At 34.0% G+C, this 21232-nt stretch overlaps 1 protein-coding gene across 9 annotated transcripts in view; it reads left to right on the forward strand.

Annotated features, from left to right (window-relative positions):
• SHOC2 (SHOC2 leucine rich repeat scaffold protein) overlaps positions 1–21232 on the forward strand; it is a 102459-nt gene that overhangs the window by 73021 nt on the left and 8206 nt on the right. For all 9 annotated transcript variants that reach the window (XM_082408350.1, XM_082408351.1, XM_082408354.1 and 6 more), the window contains 2 exons: positions 13388–13518; positions 17794–17982. In XM_082408350.1, coding sequence (XP_082264476.1) covers positions 13388–13518; positions 17794–17982 — 320 coding nt within the window. The remainder of the gene's footprint in view (positions 1–13387; positions 13519–17793; positions 17983–21232) is intronic.

Below are 21232 nucleotides of genomic sequence, written 5' to 3' on the forward strand. Positions count from 1 at the left end.
CAGTATTTTAAAATCATTTTTTATTTCCATTTCCAGGCAAAGAAAATAACTAAATTTTAGGAAATGATCTCAATTAAATTGTAAAGAAGATAGAATATTGAGTAATATGTATATGTTCTATAACTCTGCTTAAATTGCAGAATGGGTGCATTTTCTGTTTTTGCTTATTTCAGAATGTTGCATGCTCTTATATAGGGTGTGGTCCCTTCTTTGCTAAAATAGACCACACTGAAAAATAAAATCATTGCTGTTTAGTTTTTAAAACATGGCCAATGTATTTTAAAGTTTGTTCATCTTATTATTGAGGGACTAAAAGATGTCTCAGAGTGCAGAATGTGTTTTGAAAGTGCATAGCCAGAGAACAGAAAGTTGGATTGCACTTACCCTGATGTGTTCCATATTTATATATTCTTGTTTCTTTTTCTAAATGACCCCAAATTTATACAAACAGTAGAGGGAATTTTTACATTAAAAAAAATTACTCTGTACTAAGTTTATATAATTTTGGTAATGAATATTTACAAGGTTCTCTTACTAAATCATTTGAGGCCTATGATAATGTTATCTTTCTCCAGAAGGATTTTTGTTTGCTTCTCTCAGGTACCTAGGGTGACCACTTTATTCCATCTGTGTTCTAAGGTTTGTGATTTTTCTGGTCCCCCCCAAATGATTCAGAGGCAAGCTGCAGACTAATTGGAGGGTTGTTTTAATTCCGGTTTACCCCTTGTACTAGGGTGCAGCCCTGTAGGGTCCCAGTTGATATTGATTACTAGACTCCCCACCCTTGGCAGGCTCTAGATTTTGACTCTTGGCGGAAACATGCCTTAGCCTTTCAGCTGCATCTTCTAGTTAGGAAAGCACTCTCAGGACAAAATCTTCTCCAGTGTTTTGCTTGTTTCTGGGTTCCCACCTGGTTTCCAGCCTGGTTACTAGTCATTATCTTGTTAGCTTTCTGATTTTTGTTTTAGAAGTGTTTTTAGTTTTCTTCAATGGGAGGGTTGCTTGAATTATCTAGTCTACCACTACTTGAAACAGAAGCAGTTGTTATGGAATTTTTTAATAAGTTACAATAGACTGTCTTTGGTTACATGACACCTGTTCACAGAAGAGTAATCTGAGACTTCTTCAGGATATAATAGCTGGCCATTAGAACCTATATCTTTCTGATTCTTGTCCCCTACAGTCTAGAACAGGCAGAAAAATACCAAATAAATACAAAATAAATGAAAAAAAAAGTCATGGGAGACAGGACTAGAAGTTCTAGAAAGAGAATAGAGTAAGACAATGAAGAAGCTATAAAATATAATTTAATAATATTTCCCTGAACTTGACAAAAACCCAGATAATAAGATTGAAATTGCTTACCAAGAAGAAATAATGAAAAAACATACATTCTGGTAGAAGTTTTAAAAATTAGATTTACTTAATTATTTTTAATAAACAGTATATTCATACATAATGTTATAAAACCTGTCTTTGTCTAGTTTCAGTTTCAGGGTAATCCTGGCCGTATATAATAAGTTGGGAAGTACTCCCTTCTCTTCAATTTTTGCTACAGTTTGTATAAAATTGACATATTTCTTCCTTTAATATTTGATAAAATTAATTGGTAAAGCCACCTGGGTCAGGATTTTTCTTTGTTGGAATGTTTTTGAAAACAATTTCAATTTCTTTGATAGACATAGGGCTATTTAGGTTATCACTTTCTTCTTCTTGAGAAAACTTGGTCATTTGCGTCTTTCAGAGAATGTGTCCATTTCGTTTAAGTTGTCACATTTAATGAGCAGAAAATTGTTCATAATATTCCCTTATTATTTCAATATCTATAGAATCTGTGGTAATGCCATTTCTCTCATTCCTGATATTGGTAATTTATGTCTTCTCTCTTTTTTTTTTCCCTGATCAGTCTGGTTAGAGGTTTATCAATTTTATCAGTTTTATTGATTGTCTCAAAGTATTGATTTTTCTCTATTCTTTCCTTGGTTTTTGTTTCATTGATTTCCACTTTGACCTTTCTTCTTCCCTTTCATCTGCTTACTTTGAGTTTTATTTGTTCTTTTTCTAGTTTCTTATGGCGGAAGATTGAGATTATTGATTTGAGACCTTTCTTCTCATATAGGCATTTAGTGCTATAAATTTTGCCTTACATACTGCTTTAACAACATCCCACAAATTCTGACATCTTGTGTTTTCTTTTTTGTTTTGTTCAAAATACTTTCTAATTTACCCTTTTGTTTTCTGTGATCTGTGTGTTATTTATTTTTTTTTTAAAGCTTTTATTATTTATTTATTTATTTATTTTTTGGCTGTGTTGGGTCTTCATTTCTGTGCGAGGGCTTTCTCTAGTTGTGGCAAGCGGGGGCCACTCTTCATCGCAGTGCGCGGGCCTCTCACTATCGTGGCCTCTCTTGTTGCGGAGCACAGGCTCCAGTCGCGCAGGCTCAGTAGTTGTGGCTCACGGGCTTAGTTGCTCCGCGGCATGTGGGATCTTCCCAGACCAGGGCTTGAACCCGTGTCCCCTGCATTAGCAGGCAGATTCTCAACCGCTGCGCCACCAGGGAAGCCCCCACTGTGTGTTATTTAAAAGTATGTTACTTAGTTCCCAACATCTGACAGTTTTCCAAGGGTTTTTCTGTTATTGATTTCTAATTTAATTCCATTGTGGTCAAGAACATACTTTGTGTGACTTGAATCATTTAAATGTATTGAGACTTATTTTATGGCTCAGTGTATGGTCTATCTTGATAAGTATTCCATGTACAATTGAATGTGTATTCTATTTTTGTTGAGTAGAGTAATGTAGATGAGGCAATCAGTGAATTTATTCTACTACTTGCCCTTTTTGGTCTCTTTTCCTCCCAATTTTTATTAGCTTTATTGTTAGGACATGCAACATTTATGGTATGTCTTGTTATGCCAGTCTGTATTTTTGTTTTAGTCATAATGTTCATCAACAATGCTGTTGCCATAATTGCCCAAGTCATTTCTTGGTTGGCTGAAGTCAATCTTGTAGTAGTTTTCTCAGAAATGGTTCATGAACACTAGTTCCCTAGTTCTTGTATGTTTGTAACCTTTATACTTAAAGAACAGTTTGATGGATATAAAAATCACTGGGTTCAACTACTTTTCCTTGAGCATTTTAGGAGAACTAGGAGGTAGCTCTGTTGTCTTCTGGAATTGAATATAAAAAAAGTATGAGGCCAGTCTAATTTTTTTTTCCATTATAAGTGACTTAATCTTTGTGCCTGGCCACCCAAAGTGTTCTTTATTTCTAAAGTTCAAGAACTGTATTATATCCAGGGCCCATTTCCCTGGGATACTCTGAGCCAGTTCAACATATAGGTTTAATCTTTATTTCAGTATAGTTTTCTTAAATTACATATTGACATATTTACTTTGTGTTGTATGTTCTTACATTGAAATATGTCTAAATTTGCTTATTTTGAACAACCAACTAATTTTAATAGTAAAGGAGAAAAGAAAGAATAATGCATTTTAACATGATCACTTTTCGGTGGAATGAAACATGAAAGCACTTTAGAAAAGGAACTTCTTTTATAAAATTAAAGGCTTGCTCAGTCTTAGAAAAGTAAAGGTTGTTTACTCTAGCAAATCAGACAGGGGAACTGAAATTAAAGATGCTTGAAATGTTATAAAATTATGTCCTTATCACTCTCATTGAGGGATAATTATTGTATATTTCTTAGGATATTATAGATGCATATACTTTATTGTTCCTTGAGCATATCAGCCAAGTTCTAGCCTCAGGGTCTTTGTACTTCTCAGTTTCTCTGCTTAGAACTCTTTTCTCCTGAATATACACATAATTTCCTCTACTCTTTCAACTGATCATATGGATATATAGAGTTCTATAAAGGGCATGGTCATCAGTCAGCCCTGTTTTTACTCTCAAATAATCTAACAATATTTTGTTGTTTAATATTTTATGCATGTGTCTGTTTCCCTGTCGTGTTAAATAACAATCAAAGAGGGATGCAATTAAAGTACTAAAATGAATAGTCTTGGCAAACAGAGATAGCATAGGTAGTGGAGGATGGTAAAATCATCCAGTTAGTAAGACTAGGGTCCTATGGATTCACTTCCTCTGACAAAGGGTAACTTCTCCATGTATCCTTCGTTCTCCTGGCTTTCTTAATTTTACATTTCTTTTCTCTCTTCTATCAGAAGTAATTCTTCTGTATTTCAAGTGTGTTTATTAATATGAAAACATTTGACTTCATTATTAATCTCTACTAGTTGACATGTTATCTCAGAATAACACAAGTGCCTCACTTCTAGCACATTCTACATGGTCAGATTACAAATATGTATTGGAAATCAATGAGAACTGAAACATTAACAGTAATAAAAATTTAAATATCTCATTTATTTTTATATGCTTTGATAGTTGTCAGCAAACAAATACAGCTGCCATTCCAAGTAATAGAAAAGTGAATAAGTATTGTTTGTTGAAAGTTTTTATAATATTGTAGTTATTTATCATATACCGTGTTTATTAAAATAATTCTTTTGCCTTTCTCCATCCCTCTCATCCCCCATATTTTGACTGTATAGCAAAAGGTTGAGATTTGGTGAGAAATCGGAACATTTGGGTCTTGGTCTGTTACAAATCTCAGCAGTCATAATTGACCTTTGAGATTCTCCTTCTCATTTATTGGAGAAGAGCAATTCACCCCAAACCGTCAGTGGCAAACTTTTAGAATATAGTTCTCCTGATACTTTTCTTCTTTTTTCTGGTCTACTTCTTGAAAAGTATAACTTAAAATGAAAAACAACAACAAAAAATAACACCTATCCTGGAGAGTTGATGCTAGTCCCACAGAAGTTGCCCTGCTCTTTTCCCTGGTCTAAAGAAACTAGCCCGAAACTCACAATTGAAAAATCACATCTTCTATCTATCGCCTTACAATCACTTTTCCAAAAATCACTTTAATTCTTTGCCTTTTCTTTTTCTTGTAAGTAGACCCAGATATTTTAAACCCGCTCTTTATTTAACACGAATACTCCTAGAGTAGTTATCACTCTTTGGCAGCACGCACTGCCATTTACTTCCAGGCTGAGCAGTGCCAGGATCACTGACAAATCAGGATGTGAAGAAGAGGCAGAAGGAAATGGGAAGAGGGGCAGCTGGTTGCCGTTAAGTAAAAGAGTGCATAAAAACATATTTAGAGTTTCTCTGATTTAACCATTAATCTGCCCTGTTGAAGAGTATAAAGTATATTCTCTTCATGTAAATATTTTCTAATTCAAGAATCAGCTGTAAACTAAAGAAAATGTTAAGATTCATTATAGAAGTCGTTTTGTTTCAAGCTATGAACCTGATAGCTTGAAGCCTTCTGAGGTCTCAGGTGGTTTTATGAAATCAGGGAGAGGAGGGTCTGAAGTAGGAAAAAATATTTTATTTTCTATATCTTTTCAGAATGAGAGAAATAAGCAACAAGTCCTTGCCTTCAAGGCTGGAGCACAGAACAATTCACAGAGGTCTGTTTGTTGCAGTGGTCTCTGAAGAAATGTTACAGTAATTATGGTTATATCAACAAGCAGAGTTTTAGTGATTCAATTTTAGGTAATTACAGTGCTGCTTACATATAACAACTTTACTAGTTTGTTTTTTTTTTAATGGTGGCATTCTTTTGAGTTTTTGACTTTTAAGAATTTTTGTATAACCTTTCAGTTTATTTTCAGTTTCTCAGTTTAATGTTTCTGGAAAAAATTGTACCTTTGACATTATTTCATCATTAGAACTTGTGTGCCTTTTCTACTGATTTTTTGCTACTTTGTTAAAATAAGATAAAGACTATTTGAGGTAGAGTCTTACTCAAAAGTTACACTAAATTAACCTAAAAATGCTGATTATATTTGCTGAAATTGAAAGCATCTAATTTTAACTCATAGCCATTTGATGTTTCCATATTTTAAAAATCTGACAGCATAAGAAAGCAAGCTGTCAGAGCAGAACACAGAGCAACTTACAGTCAAAATTAAGCACTTAGAAAACTGAGTGCCAGTGATTGGCAGTGATCAGCCTACATTTATACACAGAAGCTCGGCAATGTTGATTTTATTTCTTAGTCACAATGGCTCAATATTAAAGCAAGCTATGGCTTGATTTCTAGGTTGCAGTTTAGTTTGTGGTTAAAACCACTTATTGAAAGAGGTTAGAGTTGAAACCACTGCAGGGGGTGAATCACAGTAAATGCCAGACTTCTGATGTCAAGTTTTCTTCTGGCATAAGAAAGCATTGATATTTTATCCTTACTTTTTTTCACCTCTTTTGTTTTGCTGAGATTAACGGACTTTGACAAAATGTGGATGACTCTTTGAACATGCCATGCTCTCAAGAAAGTGACAAGTGCTTTGCAAATGTTAGTTTCTTCATCAGCATAGCATATTCTCATAGGTTACAATTTTTAAAGTTCATTCTCTTCTACCCCACCTTCCCCTCCCCCCAAAAAAAGGAGAAAAGAAAAAAAAAAAGTTTAGGAAAGTTGGAGGTATCATTTTTGTTTAAATAACCACTAGTTTTGGTACTAGATAATTTCATGTGGCATTTTCACTACTTCGTTTTCATTTTGTAATTTTTATTTATTTTTAAATTTAAATTTTTTTTTATTTTTTAGTTTTTTTGGCTGTGCCGCACGGCATGAGGGATCTTAGTTTCCTGACCAGGGATCAAACCTGTGCCCCCTGCAGTGGAAGCACCGAGTCCTAACCACTGGACCACCAGGGAATTCCCCATTTTGTAATTTTTAACTTCTAGAAACCTGTTCTGACTTTAAAACTGAGAAGCTTATTTTGCTTTTGGAAGAGAAATTTCAGGAATGTGGTTCTATTTACTGGGTTTGTGAGCTGATAAACATTTAGAATTTGGTTACCATACTAATCTTTGTTACCAGAGAAAGTTTTTGGGTTTCATTGAGAATAAAAATTGGTTAAAATATTGTATTCACCTACTTTTCTACTGTAAACAGTTATTGAGGCATGTCGGTGGAGCAAAATTATGGGGACTTTCCGCTATTAATAAGCCCTTTCCTCTTGCAGATTTCATAGACCCCTTGGTAAAAGCTTCTGCCATTTTATTACAATGGAACAACTTTCTTTCATAGGGAAAGCAGTGGTATGAAGGAGAGAAAGAGATTAGCTTCTTTACTTCCAGTTCTTTTTTAAGATTTGAGCATCTTTTATCTTCAACTTTGTGTAGCAAATTAAAATTTTATCAGAAGATTTTGACATTCTTTGTAGTCAGACATTATCACTGCTTGCAGGAATATTTCCACCTTTACCAGCCTTGTAGCTATAGTGGCCATGGGCATGGGATAGACAAGGGATAAAATATTGATACCTTCCCTCCCTCCCCATTTTGAAAGGATATGAGTAAATGGCCGCTGTCCTTCAATTTTGGTGGGAATGAAATCGATATAGCCTAGTGGCACTGTCTATCAAGATTTAAAATATCTATATCTTTTGATACATCAGAAATATTTTCACATGTACGCACAGATATGTATTAGAATGTTCATTATAGAATTCCTTTTTAAAAATTAGAAACAAATGCTGTCAATTGGGGAATGATTAGATAATGGTACACATCGTAGAATACAATGGTTAAATAAAATGAAGTATATCTGAATTTACTCACCAGAAAATATTTCTGTGACCTGTTATATAGGGTGAAAAGTACGTAAAATGATCCCATTTATGTAAAACTAAACACGGAAACATTTTTAAAAAATCCTGTATTTATGTATGTGTAAGTAAATGCTTACAGAAAGATCTCAATAGGTACATACTATACTACAAACCATGGTTCTCTGGGGGAAGAGAGTAAGTTGCATTTATATATTTTGTAATTAAAAAATTATTTGGTGGGATGGGAGGAGTGCAAAGAGTTGGAAATGATTAGTTCGTTCTCTGATATCTAAAAATGGGCTGCTTAGACATTGGGTGTCTCAGAAAAAATTATTGCAAATATTTGCAGAAGAACTAATTTGTACTCAGACCAGACAAATCTGATATGTATTTTAAAACCATGTCCAGTTAACATCTGTGTTTCATAGGCTATTTTATAAGATGAGAATGGGTCAAAGAAAAAATCTTTTTATGAACCTTCCATATAATTTTAAGTTTTTGCATCTTGTTCCTAATGGAAAGGAGGACAAATAGTGAAATATTTTAGCTTCTATAATTATTAAGAAAGTATGAATGAATGCCTGCTGTTTGCTTAGCACTGAAACAAATTCTGTGTGGCGATAGAAGTACATAGCAACCTCCCTTAAAGGATTTTCAGTCTTTTGGGGGAGGTAACTAACCCATGAAACAACTAACAACATAAGACCAAATGTAAGTAAATGCCAATGTATGATGAAAACAATGTGTGGCCATGAGTCCAGTTTATAGGGAGATCAATAAGGTCTTCATAGAATGGCCAGAGGAAGCTTCATGAACAAATATGCTGGACTCAGTATGGAATAAAAATGCATTCCATGAGCACAACAAGGACAGTCAAACAGCGTGGAAGCAAGAATGAACATATCATGCTTCTGTGTCAGGAGGAAACAAGCTCACTGGAGCAGAGTCGATGAAATTCACGAAAAATGATTACTTGATAAGGAGCCAACTGAGTTTGATTCTGGCTCTGCTGTTAAGTCACTTCGCATATCTTATGCTAAAGTCCGTGCTGAGTACTCTCAGATGGCTCTTATTGCTGGTTCTTGGGTATCTTTCTTATCTCTTGTCTTTTTTATCAGAATGGCTATCTAAAACTTCAAACTACCGAGCTCTGTTTTTGCACAGCTTAGCTCATATCCTCACTGTATGGAGAAAACGAGCCTCACAATGTAAAGTGTCCAAACATCTTGGTCTACATTAGTATAAAACTTCTCCAAAATGTAAAATATTCATTCAATAAAAGGCTGGTATAAAGATATCACAATTTTTAAAAGTAAAATGACTTTAGAATTATAGACTTTTTCTTTATCAAAAGGGTGTTTTAAAATTACAAAATTATAGAAAATTAGGGAAATTATAGACAAGTTGACAGAAAAAAATTTAATCTTCTATAATTCTATCATGCAGAGATAACTGTTAGTTTTGATGTGTTTTTCCCCACTCTTTTTGCATGCATGTGTTTTTTACAATGTTGAGATAATACAAAACACATGATTTTGTTATCTGGCTTTTTTCATTTAATATCATAACTTAGTCTTTCACATCTTAAAGATTTTTGTAGCATAATTTTAATAGGTACAGAATGTAACAGAATATAGAAATACCATAGAATAAAATCATGTTTTGAAGATCTATTAGGTATCAGTCATTGTGCTAAGTATCTTACACACATTGTATTTAATCCTTAGAGTAACCCTGTCGGATAGGTGGCATTTTCCCCACTTTATGAGTGAGGAGATAGACTCTGTTAAATAACTTGCCCAGGATCACATAGATAATATAATATCCTTTGTTTTTTCTATTACACTGTGGTGCCTTCAATTTAAATAATTATTCATCTATTCTTGAACATATAGGTTGTCCCCATTTTTTGCTGTTAGAAACATGACTATAATTAACATACTTCATCATAAAGCAGATTATTTTTTGCCAACCCAACTTCTAAGTAACATTTGTATCATATTCAATGTCACAGTGTATTGACAACAATAGTAAATATTATTCTTACCCTTATTTCTGATCTCTAAATTCTCTGGAGCTTTGGAAAGTGACCTAGCCCTCTGCTTGTTTGTTTTTTCTCCCCTTCCAAATTTGACACATCTCACTGGAGTGTCATCAGAAAGATACTAGTGAAGCATCCTTAGTTAATTTAGGAAACACTTTAAAGGCTAAATTAACTTGTCTTTGCTAAGTCATAGTTTTTATTGTTGCTTTTTAATTCAGTTTTCTGCCTGTTGGAATCTTAATTAATCATAACTAGCAAACTCTCGGCCCACTTTCCAAGCACTGTTATAAGAAAGTAATATAAATTGAGCATAGCATACCTCTGTAATAGTTCTAATTGCAGGAATTGAAATGGTTGCTAAAGTTTTTTTCGCATTATAGTTGGCTAGACTTATGGTATAGAATTATCATAGTATTTTTTAAAATATTTACTTATTTGGCTGCACCCGGGTCTTCGTTGTGGCATGTGGGATCTTTAGTTGCGGCATGTGGGATCTTTAGTTGTGGCATGCAGGATCTAGTTCCCTGACCAGGGATCGAACATGGACCCCCTGCACTGGGAGCGCAGAGTCTTAACCACTGGACCACCACGGAAGTCCCCAGAATATTTTTGATAGCAATACTAACTCTTGAAAATGTAAAGGGTAAAAATTAGCTCCATTTAGCCATTTCTTAGAACCTTGATCACTGTTTTCTTCAGCAAAAGGGAAGGATGAAAATGAGTATAACAGGATAAGGAATATGAGGCATGGTGACTGCCCTCCTAGGTTTTAAGGCTTAACTTATTCTATAAGCTAATATATATTTTCTGTAAATATTGGAGTAATGTTAGACATACCTAAGAAAATTAATCATACAACAACTTTTTGAAAAATGGTCAAAGCAAAAAGAAAGAAATGGACAAACATCAGAAAGTTGCTGAAAGTTGAAAGGCATCAAAATATTTATCTCCAAAAAGTTAAGTGTGACACAGGCATCCACTTCTATACAGGCATACCTTGGAGACATTACAGATTCCATCCCAGACCAGCACAACAAAGCGAATATCACAATAAAGCATCACACAAATTTTTTGTTTCCCAGTGCATATAAAAGTTATGTTCATACAGTACTGTAGTCTATTAAGTGTGCAATAGCATTATGTCTAAAAAATGTACAAACCTTAATTAAAAATAGTTTATTGATAAAAAGTACTAACCATCATCTGAGCCTTAAGGGTCTTGCCTTGGTCCTCATGGCTGCTGACTGATCAGGGTGGTGGCTGCTGAAGGTTAGGTGGATGTGACAGTTTCTTAAATCAAACCACATAAAGTTTGCTGCATTGACTGACTTTTCCTTTCCTGCAGCATGTAATGGTATGTAATAGCATTTTACCCACAATAGAGCTTCTTTCAAAATTGGAGTCTGTTCTCTCAAACCCCTGCCGCTGCTTTATCAAAGAAAGCTTATGTAATATTCTAAATCCTTTGTTGTCATTTCAACAATCTTCACAGCATCTTTACCAAGAGTAGGTTCCACCTCCAGAAACCACTTTCTTTGTTCATCTGTAAGAAGCAGTGCCTCATCTGTTAAAAGTTTTATCATAAGATTGCAGCAATTCAGTCACATCTTCAGGCTCCACTTCTAATTCTAGAAGTCTAGAGAGTCAGCCTGTCTGAAGCTTTGAAGCCAAGCATTGAAGCCAAGCATAGACTTCTCTATAGCTGTGAAAGTTCTAAATGGCATCTTCAATATAAGACTGTTTTGTCTACATTGAAAACCTTGTTTAGTGTAGCCGCCTTCATTAATTATCTTAGCTGCGTCTTCTGGATGACTTGCTACAGCTTCTACATAAGCACTTGCTGCTTCACCTTGTACTTTTATGTATGGAGAGCCATCCCTTTTCTTAAACCTAATGAACCAACCTCAGTTAGTTTCTAACTTTTCTTCTGCAGCTTTCTCACCTCTCTCAGCCTTCATAGAATTGAACAGAGTTAGGGCCTTGCTCTGAATTAGGCTTTGGCTTAAGGGAATGTAGTGGCTGGTTTGATCTTCTATCTGGGCCACTAAAACGTTCTTTACTTCAGCAATAAGACTGTTTTCCTTTTCTATCATTCACGTGTTCACTACAGTAGCTCTTTTAATTTCCTTCAAGAACTTTTCCTTTGCATTCACAACTTGACTGACTGGCTCAAGAGGCCTAGCTTTCAACCTAGCTGTCCACATGCCTTTCTCACTAAGCTTAATCATTTCTAGCTTTTTATTTAAAGTGCAAGACATGCGACTCTAACGTTCACTTGGTTAGAGGTCACTGTAGGGTTATTATTGGCCTAACTTCAATATTGTTGTATCTCAGGGGAGAGGGAGAGAGACAGGGAAGCAGCTGGTCAGTGGAGCAGACAGAATACACACAGCATTTATCAATTAAGTTCACCGTCTTAAATGGGTGCAGTTCGTGGCACCCCAAAACAATTACACTAGTAACATCAAAGATCACTGGTCATAGATCACCATAACAAGTATAATAATAATGGAAAAGTTTGAAATATAGCAAAAATTACTAAAATGTGACACAGAGACATTAAGTGAGCAAATGATGTTGGAAAAATGGCACCAATAGACTTGTTCAATGCACGGTTGCCACAGACCTTCAATACGTAAAGTTGCAGTATCTGTGAAGCACAATAAAGAAATTACAGTAAAATGAAGTATGCCTATAATTTCTAATACTGATAATACTGTTTAATTTAAAACTAGAGGCTACATTTAACATTTTAACCTAGCCCAACTAAAAATGTTATAGCAACAATTGCAATGTGGAATCAGAAAAGAAATTAACCAGTCATGGCAAAGAAATACACTGAACTAAATTCTCATTACTCTTATCTTTTTTGCTATCAAAATGAACTTATTTTCTGATGTACATTGGGGAATTAAATTTGATTTAAACCTTCTATGATAGCAGATATCATCATATTCATCCATGTAGCTTACATGTAGCTTGCCATGGGTCTTGGCAATAAAAGTAGAAAATGTCTGTTTTTCTGCTTTGCTTATTTTAGGTATTCAATAGTGGCTAATATGCTCAAGCTGGATATGTTTAGATAATAAGACTATAACTTTCACTTTTGTTTGTAAAAAATTATTTTGAGAAATTTTTTTACCATCAGGTCAACTTTTTAGAGAAATTTTGGAATGTTTATATTTAAATTCATGGAAAATATTGAACCTTTCTGATCTCACAAAATAATTGTGCATCTTATATTTTAAATAATACTGTTTTAGAAATTTGGAAGTTTTTTCTTCAAAATTACATGTACATTTTTATATATAGCTACTTGTTCTATATTGGATCACCATCACACAGATACAAATGGGATTAACTATTATAAATTTAAAGTATTTACTACTTTGATATTATTCAATTAGGCCTTATCTAAAGGTTAATTTTTTATTAAAGTGTGACAATACTTTCCAATAATTGATTTTAAAGATTGACTTATAGCTGTGCATTTCATTATTTCTCTGAGAGGGCAAAAAAGTGGTTTCAATTTCATCCTAATTGACAGAGTGTAGTGTGCAGTTTCTTGGTACAAAAAGTTAAGGATCTTGCTGAAATAGTGCTTCAGAGTAATTCATAAATACTGGTTGATAGCCTGGGACAGTGACAGGCTCATCGGATTTAAAAAAATTCCATTTTTTTGTGTGTTCACAGGAAACCTGTCCAGTTTAAGTCGTCTTGGTCTGAGATACAACAGACTGTCAGCAATACCCAGATCATTGGCAAAATGCAGTGCACTTGAAGAATTAAATTTAGAGAACAATAACATTTCTACTTTACCAGAGGTAAGAGGTGGATTACAGTAAACTCTTGAAACAAGTCTGCAAGATAATGAAGGGAAAACTAGTCAATCTTTACAGCTGGGTAAATAATATGATGATTGAAATTGCTTAAATAATGGGTATGCTATGGACATACAGCCCACCACTAAGATAAAAATTCCAAAAAAGAAAGAGTAGATATGATTACAGGAACAGAAAGGAAGGTGGAAAATCAGTGTGCTACTTTCTGCTTTATCACCATATAAATCTTTCTCATGTCATTTGGGACTTGACAGTAAAAGCCATTAAGGAGAAGTTGTATGGCTGGTTTTAAAACTCAGCTTCCCCACCCAGTTCAGTTATAAAAGAAAAAAGATATTGTAGAAAGATGATAAAAGAATGACTACAAAGAATACACTACTTATTATCCAGGTTAATATGAGCTGCAACATGCCTGTGACCCAAATTATTATCCTGCTTATACAATAACATTAAAGCCTGTTTAGCATATACCAGTCACCAGAATCTGCTATTTTTTTAACACATTATTTTTAATTTGGGTTTTGTTGGTTCTGTTAGAAAAATATTTTCACTTCTTTTGCCTAGAGATTAATTGGGCAAGATGCAATATTCTTTTTTAAATTGTCTTTCTCAACTTTATTATTTTTTACTCTTGCCATTTCTTCTTTTGCTACCTGCTGTTTTAGCATACCCAACAACTAGTAAGTTTGCTTGTAGTTATTCAAGCATAATATCTTACTGTAGTATTGTAACAAGCAAAAGAATGGAATTGTGGAGTTATGGATTGATTGAACTTTGCAAAGTCTTTTTTTTCTAATAATTAAAACTATATAAGTAACCCTATTATGTTTAGATTATTACTAATTTTCCCAGCTCTGTGTGTGTGTGTGTGTGTGTATGTGTATTTGAATTAAGAACAAAGGTGCTTTGGATGAATGTTTTTCAGATATATGCTTTGATTTATAATGAACAATTTGAGTAGGTGAGGCTCTAGGTTTGTAGCAATTAGTTTATCAAATAAATTTTTTTAATTGATTTGTTTCTTAGGCATACAAAGATAAAGTAGCACCTATTAATTTGGTTCCTATTAATCTAGATGCTTGCGTTTTCAGAAAAAACTTGGTCAGAGTACAAAAATGAGTTTCCCAGGATTGTAGTTTCTAGTCTGGACCAGTTCACTAAAACTACTATGACAGTATATCACCTGTGGCAAAAGAGTACTATTGTTAGTAGTAGTTTAAGTGGGATAAGGATTAGAATCCACAGATTGTAGATATCGCCCTGACAGCTAGACTGTTTGGATTTTTTAATTTCTGTGATGGTGGTAATTTACAGGCATCAGAATGGGTGAGGTTCTACTGTTTAACGTCATCCTCTTTCTAACAGTGATTCATATCCATAATAAGGGAATAATTAGCATATTAATTAGACCTTGTTGGGATTATTTTAGGATGTGATTTGTGAGCTTAAGTAAGACTGACTGCTTTTACAATGTCAATATGCCTAAATATAAAGGCTGGGTGTATATCAGTTTCACCAAGTGAGAAATTTTAACCTTTATTTACATACCCAGTCTTATTGTCACTGAAGGGAAACATAATTATTGGAAACCTCTTAGGATAAAGACGTGTGCTAAGTACATTCATATATAATATTTTGTTACTGAAATAAGTCAGGATTTATTTTTGATAAGAGAATTATAAAGAAGACAGCTCTGTTCAGTCTGGCTGTGGAAGAAAGGGTGTACGTGTATTTAAACAGGCCCGTTTTCAGATAGAGAAGCTATGGGGGAAATCCTTGATTGGCCTTGTTCAAATATTGGAAAATATTAAGTTTTATTTAAAAGTAGTCTATGTGCTTTGGAAGTAGTGTATTCTTAATGCAAATGTGTAATTATCTGCATTTATAATCACAATAAGAAAAATAATAAAATCCATTAAACAGCACTTAGACGTTCAAGCTGGCAAGAAAAATCAGGAAAGTGGTTTTCACTGGGGGCTCATTATATTGCTGAAATCAGACCTGGCAAAATGACTATATACTTTTCCATTTGAAGACTGTCTGAAAATGGACTAGTTTTAATGTAGACATAAACACAAAAGGAGAAGGAACTTAATGAATTTAAGCACATATACTCAAGGCATAAGGCTAGGAGCTCTACATGTATTATACCATTTAAATCTTCACTATAATCCTACTAGTTATTGGGATAGTCTCATCAAGTAGGGAAATAAGACTTAAGAGAAGTCACGTTTTTGGCCAAATTTGTCACGCTTAAATACTTTTTCTGGAAATATGGTGAGAGATATATTATCTAATTAATTCACCAAAGATCACAAGGCTAGTAAGTAGAAGATGTGAGGTGGGAACCCAGATGTGTCTGACTCTAAAGCAATGATAAGCAACCCCAAAGCTTCATAGTATGACCTAAGAATGGAAAGGTTGGAGAGCTGCATTCTTGTTGCCCCTTTTCAAATATCCTCAGGTGTTAACATTTTTTCATAAAAGAATATCAATTCAATAAAGTAAGTCAGCTCTAAGAATAATAAAAATAACATTTTTGCCGTGAGACTCAATAGAACTCCTTTATTTACAGTGAAGTAGGATGTAGACATTTTCCCCGAATTGACTGCCATGAAAGTTTTCTCTTTCTGTATTCTTTCTTTTTTCTGTGTATAGCAATTGACAAATGTTGAGTAGCTTATTCATGTTCATCATAAAGGACAAGTTTCAGTTCAGTTCACTAATTATAACTTCAATTATATAGTTATTTTTTTCCTTCAGTGGGCCTTGCAAATCACAGCTGACACTTCAGGTACTAAGTCTTCAGTTTCCTCATGGTAGATAGCCAAAATTTGAACATTATTTAAAACACACACCTCACAATGTTTGTATTCTCCTTGCTTGGGCCTTTACATCAATCCAGAATATTTTCTTCTGCTTCTCTGAGTATTAAAAAATTTTTTTCATCCCTTAAGATCTGGCACACTCTCAGCCTTCTTCCTGCTTTTCTAGTTATTCCAGTATTTCTTCTTTTCTTTGAATTTAAATAAAGAAGTGACTTAAAATTTGAGCACTTATTATAATGCGAGGTATTTTAAAGCTATTTATATTTTTTTATTTCTTAAAAAAAACTCTATGATAGCCTATAAAATAAGGCATCATTAATTTACAAATGAATAAAACTAGTGTTCAGAGAAATAACTTGCCCAGAGTCACAAGCTACTAAAAGATAGGGCCAGGATATAAAACTATTTTATAGCCTGTACCAGTGTTTCTGAAACATTAATGAGCATACAAATCACCTGGGAATCTTAAGACTCATATTATGATTCTGTAGGAGTGGGGCCTAAGAGTCCTCATTTCTAGCATGCTCTCAGGGGATTCTGATGCTGCTCTTCCTTGAGCCAGACTTTGAATAGCAAGAGCCTATTCTGTATACTTTGTTACTGATTATATACAGTTATATATTATTTTCTTTTTCCTATCTGTGTGCTTTATTTCTCTTAGTGGGATTTAGTCTTCTTAATGGCAGAGATTCTTTTATAATACCTAACACTGGTTACATGGTAGGAGACTGAAGTAAGAGGGAATATGGGATTATATGCTAAGTAAATACTTGTTTGGTAGACGTATATTCCCTCAGAAATTTACTGTATGGAAAAGCAATATATTATATAATATGAGGAAGTATATTATCTTCTGAATTTAATATTCCTAAAAGGAACATTTAAATTACTGAATGACACCTTACTCTGTGCCAAGCATTATATTAACCTTAATAATAATTTAGAGATAGGTACTTAACTAAGACCTGGATAGGATTGATCACATAGCAGATGGCAGAGTCAGGACTCAGACCCAGGACTGTCTGATACCAACGTTTCTGCTTTTATAGAGGTCTAAAACTAGCCACTCATGAAGCACCTCTTACCCACAGACATATTTTCTTTACCCTGTAGAGTATTTTAAATAAATTAAAGCCAAAGAATAAAAATCGGAGATTTAATATAAGTAAATGAATTTCGTGTTTCTTTGTAAAGTCTGGAAATCTGACTACATTGGCTCCACATTCCTGCAAGGCAACAGTTAGCTAGAGCTGAGTAGTGAGTGACTTTCCTCTAGATGAGGCATCGCAGAACCGGTCCATCCAGTCTCTGTCATTTGTTACCTGCAAGGCCCTTTGAGGCATTTGTTTGGGACTGCTGCTCTGTACTCTACAGAATAAGTCTTGTTACAGTTCTAATTCTTATGTTTATTTCATTTTTTTTTTTACAGAGTCTTTTATCAAGTCTTGTGAAACTGAATAGTTTGACCTTAGCTAGAAACTGCTTCCAGTTATATCCAGTAGGTGGTCCATCTCAGTTTTCCACCATCTATTCCCTCAACATGGAACACAATCGAATCAACAAAATCCCATTTGGAATTTTCTCCAGAGCAAAAGTATTAAGTAAGCTGAATATGAAGGTAAGCCTCTATTTGTGTGAGGGGAAAATAACTACTATGACTAGTACTTCTAATATTTATGGTTTATCCATCAGAATGGGTACTTGCTTCTTGCTGATGGGAATCTAAACTGATAATAAGGATACTTCAGGACAATTTGTGTTAGACAACAAATAGCTTAGAACCATGCAATATCCTTAGCAATTTGAATAATCATGAATACCCATAACAGCATAGTTGTAGGGATATTTATTGCAGAGCTTTTCATTTAACTGGTACCAACTTATTGAAATTAATAGGGATTTCATTTCTTAAAAGTACTATATCTTCAGTGAAATAATATGAAGCAATTACAAATAATACTCTAGTTTAGAAGAATATTAAATACCAGTTGAAATAATATCAATTTATTAAGTAGGAAAAAGTTAAGCATGAAAAGATTCTGTTTGTACACATTGTTTTTAAAAGCTGTTTTTAATGTGTTCAATTACATATTAAATATCTATAGATTTATATGCATACATATAGCCAGTGTTTACTAAAATATACTGTTTATCTTTGAATATCAGAATTATTTATGGGTGATCTCTTTTTTTTATCTTTTTCTTTTTATTGAGGTATAATTGACCTCCAACATTATATTAGTTTCAGATGTACAACATAATGATTCAATATTTGTATATATTGTTAAATGATCACCCCAGTAGGTCTAGTTAAAATCCATCACCATACATAGTTACAGAATGTTTTTTTCTTGTGGTGAGAACTTTTAAGATTTACTCTCTCATCAACTTTCAAATATGCAATACAATATTATTAACTATAATCACCATGCTGTACTTTTGACTCTCTTCATCCATTTCATCTACCCTCTACCCCCTGCCTCTGGCAACCACCAATATGTTCTTTTTCTCTCTGAGCTTGGTTTTTGTTATTGCTGTTGTTTGTTTTTTTTTTTAGATTCCACATATAAGTGAGATCATACGGTATTTTTCTTTCTTTGTCTGTCTTATTTCATTTAGCATAATGCCCTCAAAGTCCATCCATGTCCTCACAAATGGCAAGATTTTTATACTTTTTTATGACTGGATAGTATTCCATTGAATATATATACCACATCTTTTTTATCCATTGATTCATTGGTGGACACTTAGGTTGTTTCCATATCTTGGCTGTTGTAAATAATGTTGCAGTGAACATAAGGTGCATATTTCTTTTTGAGTTAGTGTTTCTGTTTTCTTTGGGTAAATACATTGGAGTAGAAATGCTGGATCATATGGTAATTCTCTTTTTAATTTTTTGAGGAACCTCCATACTGTTTTCCATAGGGACTGCACCAATTTACATTCCCACCAACAGTGCAGAAGGATTCCTTTTTCTCCACATTCTCACCAACACTTGTTGTTTCTTGTCTTTTTGATAATAGCCATTCTGACAGCAGTGAAGTGATATCTCATTATGGTTTTGATTTGCATTTCCCTGATAATTAGTGATATTGAGTACATTTTCATGTACCTGTTGGCCATCTGTATGTCTTCTTTGGAAAAATGTCTGTTCAGATCCTGTGCTCATTTTTTAATTGGATTGTTTGGGGGTTTTTTTGCTGTTGAGTTGTATGAGTTCTTTATATATTTTGGATGTTAATCCCTTGTCAGATAGATGATTTGCAAATATTTTCTCCTAACGGGTGATTTTTAGTTTCTTTTTACTTGCCTGTATTCTCTACAGTGAATGAGTTTCACATTTGTAATCAGAAACAGGAATTTTATTGCAAAAGGAGGAAAGCAATGAAAAATGATTTGTCCAGTGATTGAATTTGTAGTGAACAAACTTTAGGCCCACAGGTAATAATTATTGGCCACATAACTAATTCATGGCTGAGGTAGGAATCCAGGAAGCCTAGATTTCCTGCTTTCAGGTATAGTGTTCTTTATATTGTATCATACTACATCCTTTTGTCTTTGATGAACCATTTCAAAATAATTGTGGTTCTTTAAACTACAGTCTAATTGTATAATTTTTAATTCTATGTATACTTCTTCATAAGTATATGTATCTTTTATAATTGTTTGGAAGTATATAATAAGTGAACCAGTGGAAGTTCAAAATAGTCTTATAATCTTAAACAAGTAAAATATACTCTTAACGAGTCTGGTTATATGAGGTTTACCAGTGGTAATGGCATGAGTTCTGAATGTTCAATTTGTAATACAAGGCTTAGACAGCAGTCCAGGTATTCATTTGGTTAAACATTTTCTTAAAAATAAATTTATTCATTTATTTATTTTTGGCTGCATTGGGTCTTCGTTGCTGCACGCGGGCTTTCTTTAGTTGCGGTGAGCGGGGGCTACTCTTTGATGTGGTGCGCGGGCTTCTCATTGCAGTGGCTTCTCTTGTTGCGGAGCATGGGCTCTAGGTGCACAGGCTTCAGTAGTTGCAGCACGTGAGCTCAGTAGTTGTGGCTCACAGGCTCTAGAGCACAGACTCAGTAGTTGTGGCACACGGGCTTAGTTGCTCCGCGGCATGTGGGATCTTCCCGGACCAGGGCTCAAACCCTTGTCCACTGCATTGGCAGGCGGATTCTTAACCACTGCGCCACCAGGGAAGTCCCATTTGGTTAAACATTTTTATGGATATTATGTTATTGTAATATGTTAGCTTGGAAAAGCTTGCTGTTTTCAGTGAAATGATAAAAACTTTGCATAGAGCTTTGAAATTAATTTTTCTTCAAAATTGAGACAAATGGTTAACAAAACTTTTTCTTGAAAGAAGTCAAAATGATGCCTGACATTCTCCTCCTCACATAAGCATCAGTAGTAAATTTTTTTAATGAAAATACTTTATCGTGCTAATAACTATCCATAGTTTGGGCATAGGTAGATAAGAAGTTTAAATAGGTAATAAGTTTAAATATTATAATAAAAGAAAAACTTGGCTTTCAAATGGATGTTCTCTACTTGAGATTTCTCTTACGGATAATTTTGTGTAAAATGAGATCAGTAATTAATGTACATTGCAGAAAAAATTTTAAATACAGATGAACAAAAAAGGAGATAAAATTTTAAAATTCCACTGCTGTTAATAAATCGGCATATATCATTGATACCCAACTGGGACAGGGAATACTGATGGTCCCATCTCAGTACCAAAATACCCCGAGCACACAACGGTGTGGTAAGAGTTGTTTTATAAGTGAATATGAGGAAGCGGGGAAAAAATCTAGTGAATCACTGGCATGTATTTCACTATTTTTTCTGTGTATAGCTATATC

The sequence above is a fragment of the Balaenoptera borealis genome (genome assembly GCF_965194805.1).
Source record: "Balaenoptera borealis genome assembly, chromosome: 10".
Classification (NCBI taxonomy): Eukaryota; Metazoa; Chordata; class Mammalia; order Artiodactyla; family Balaenopteridae; genus Balaenoptera; species Balaenoptera borealis.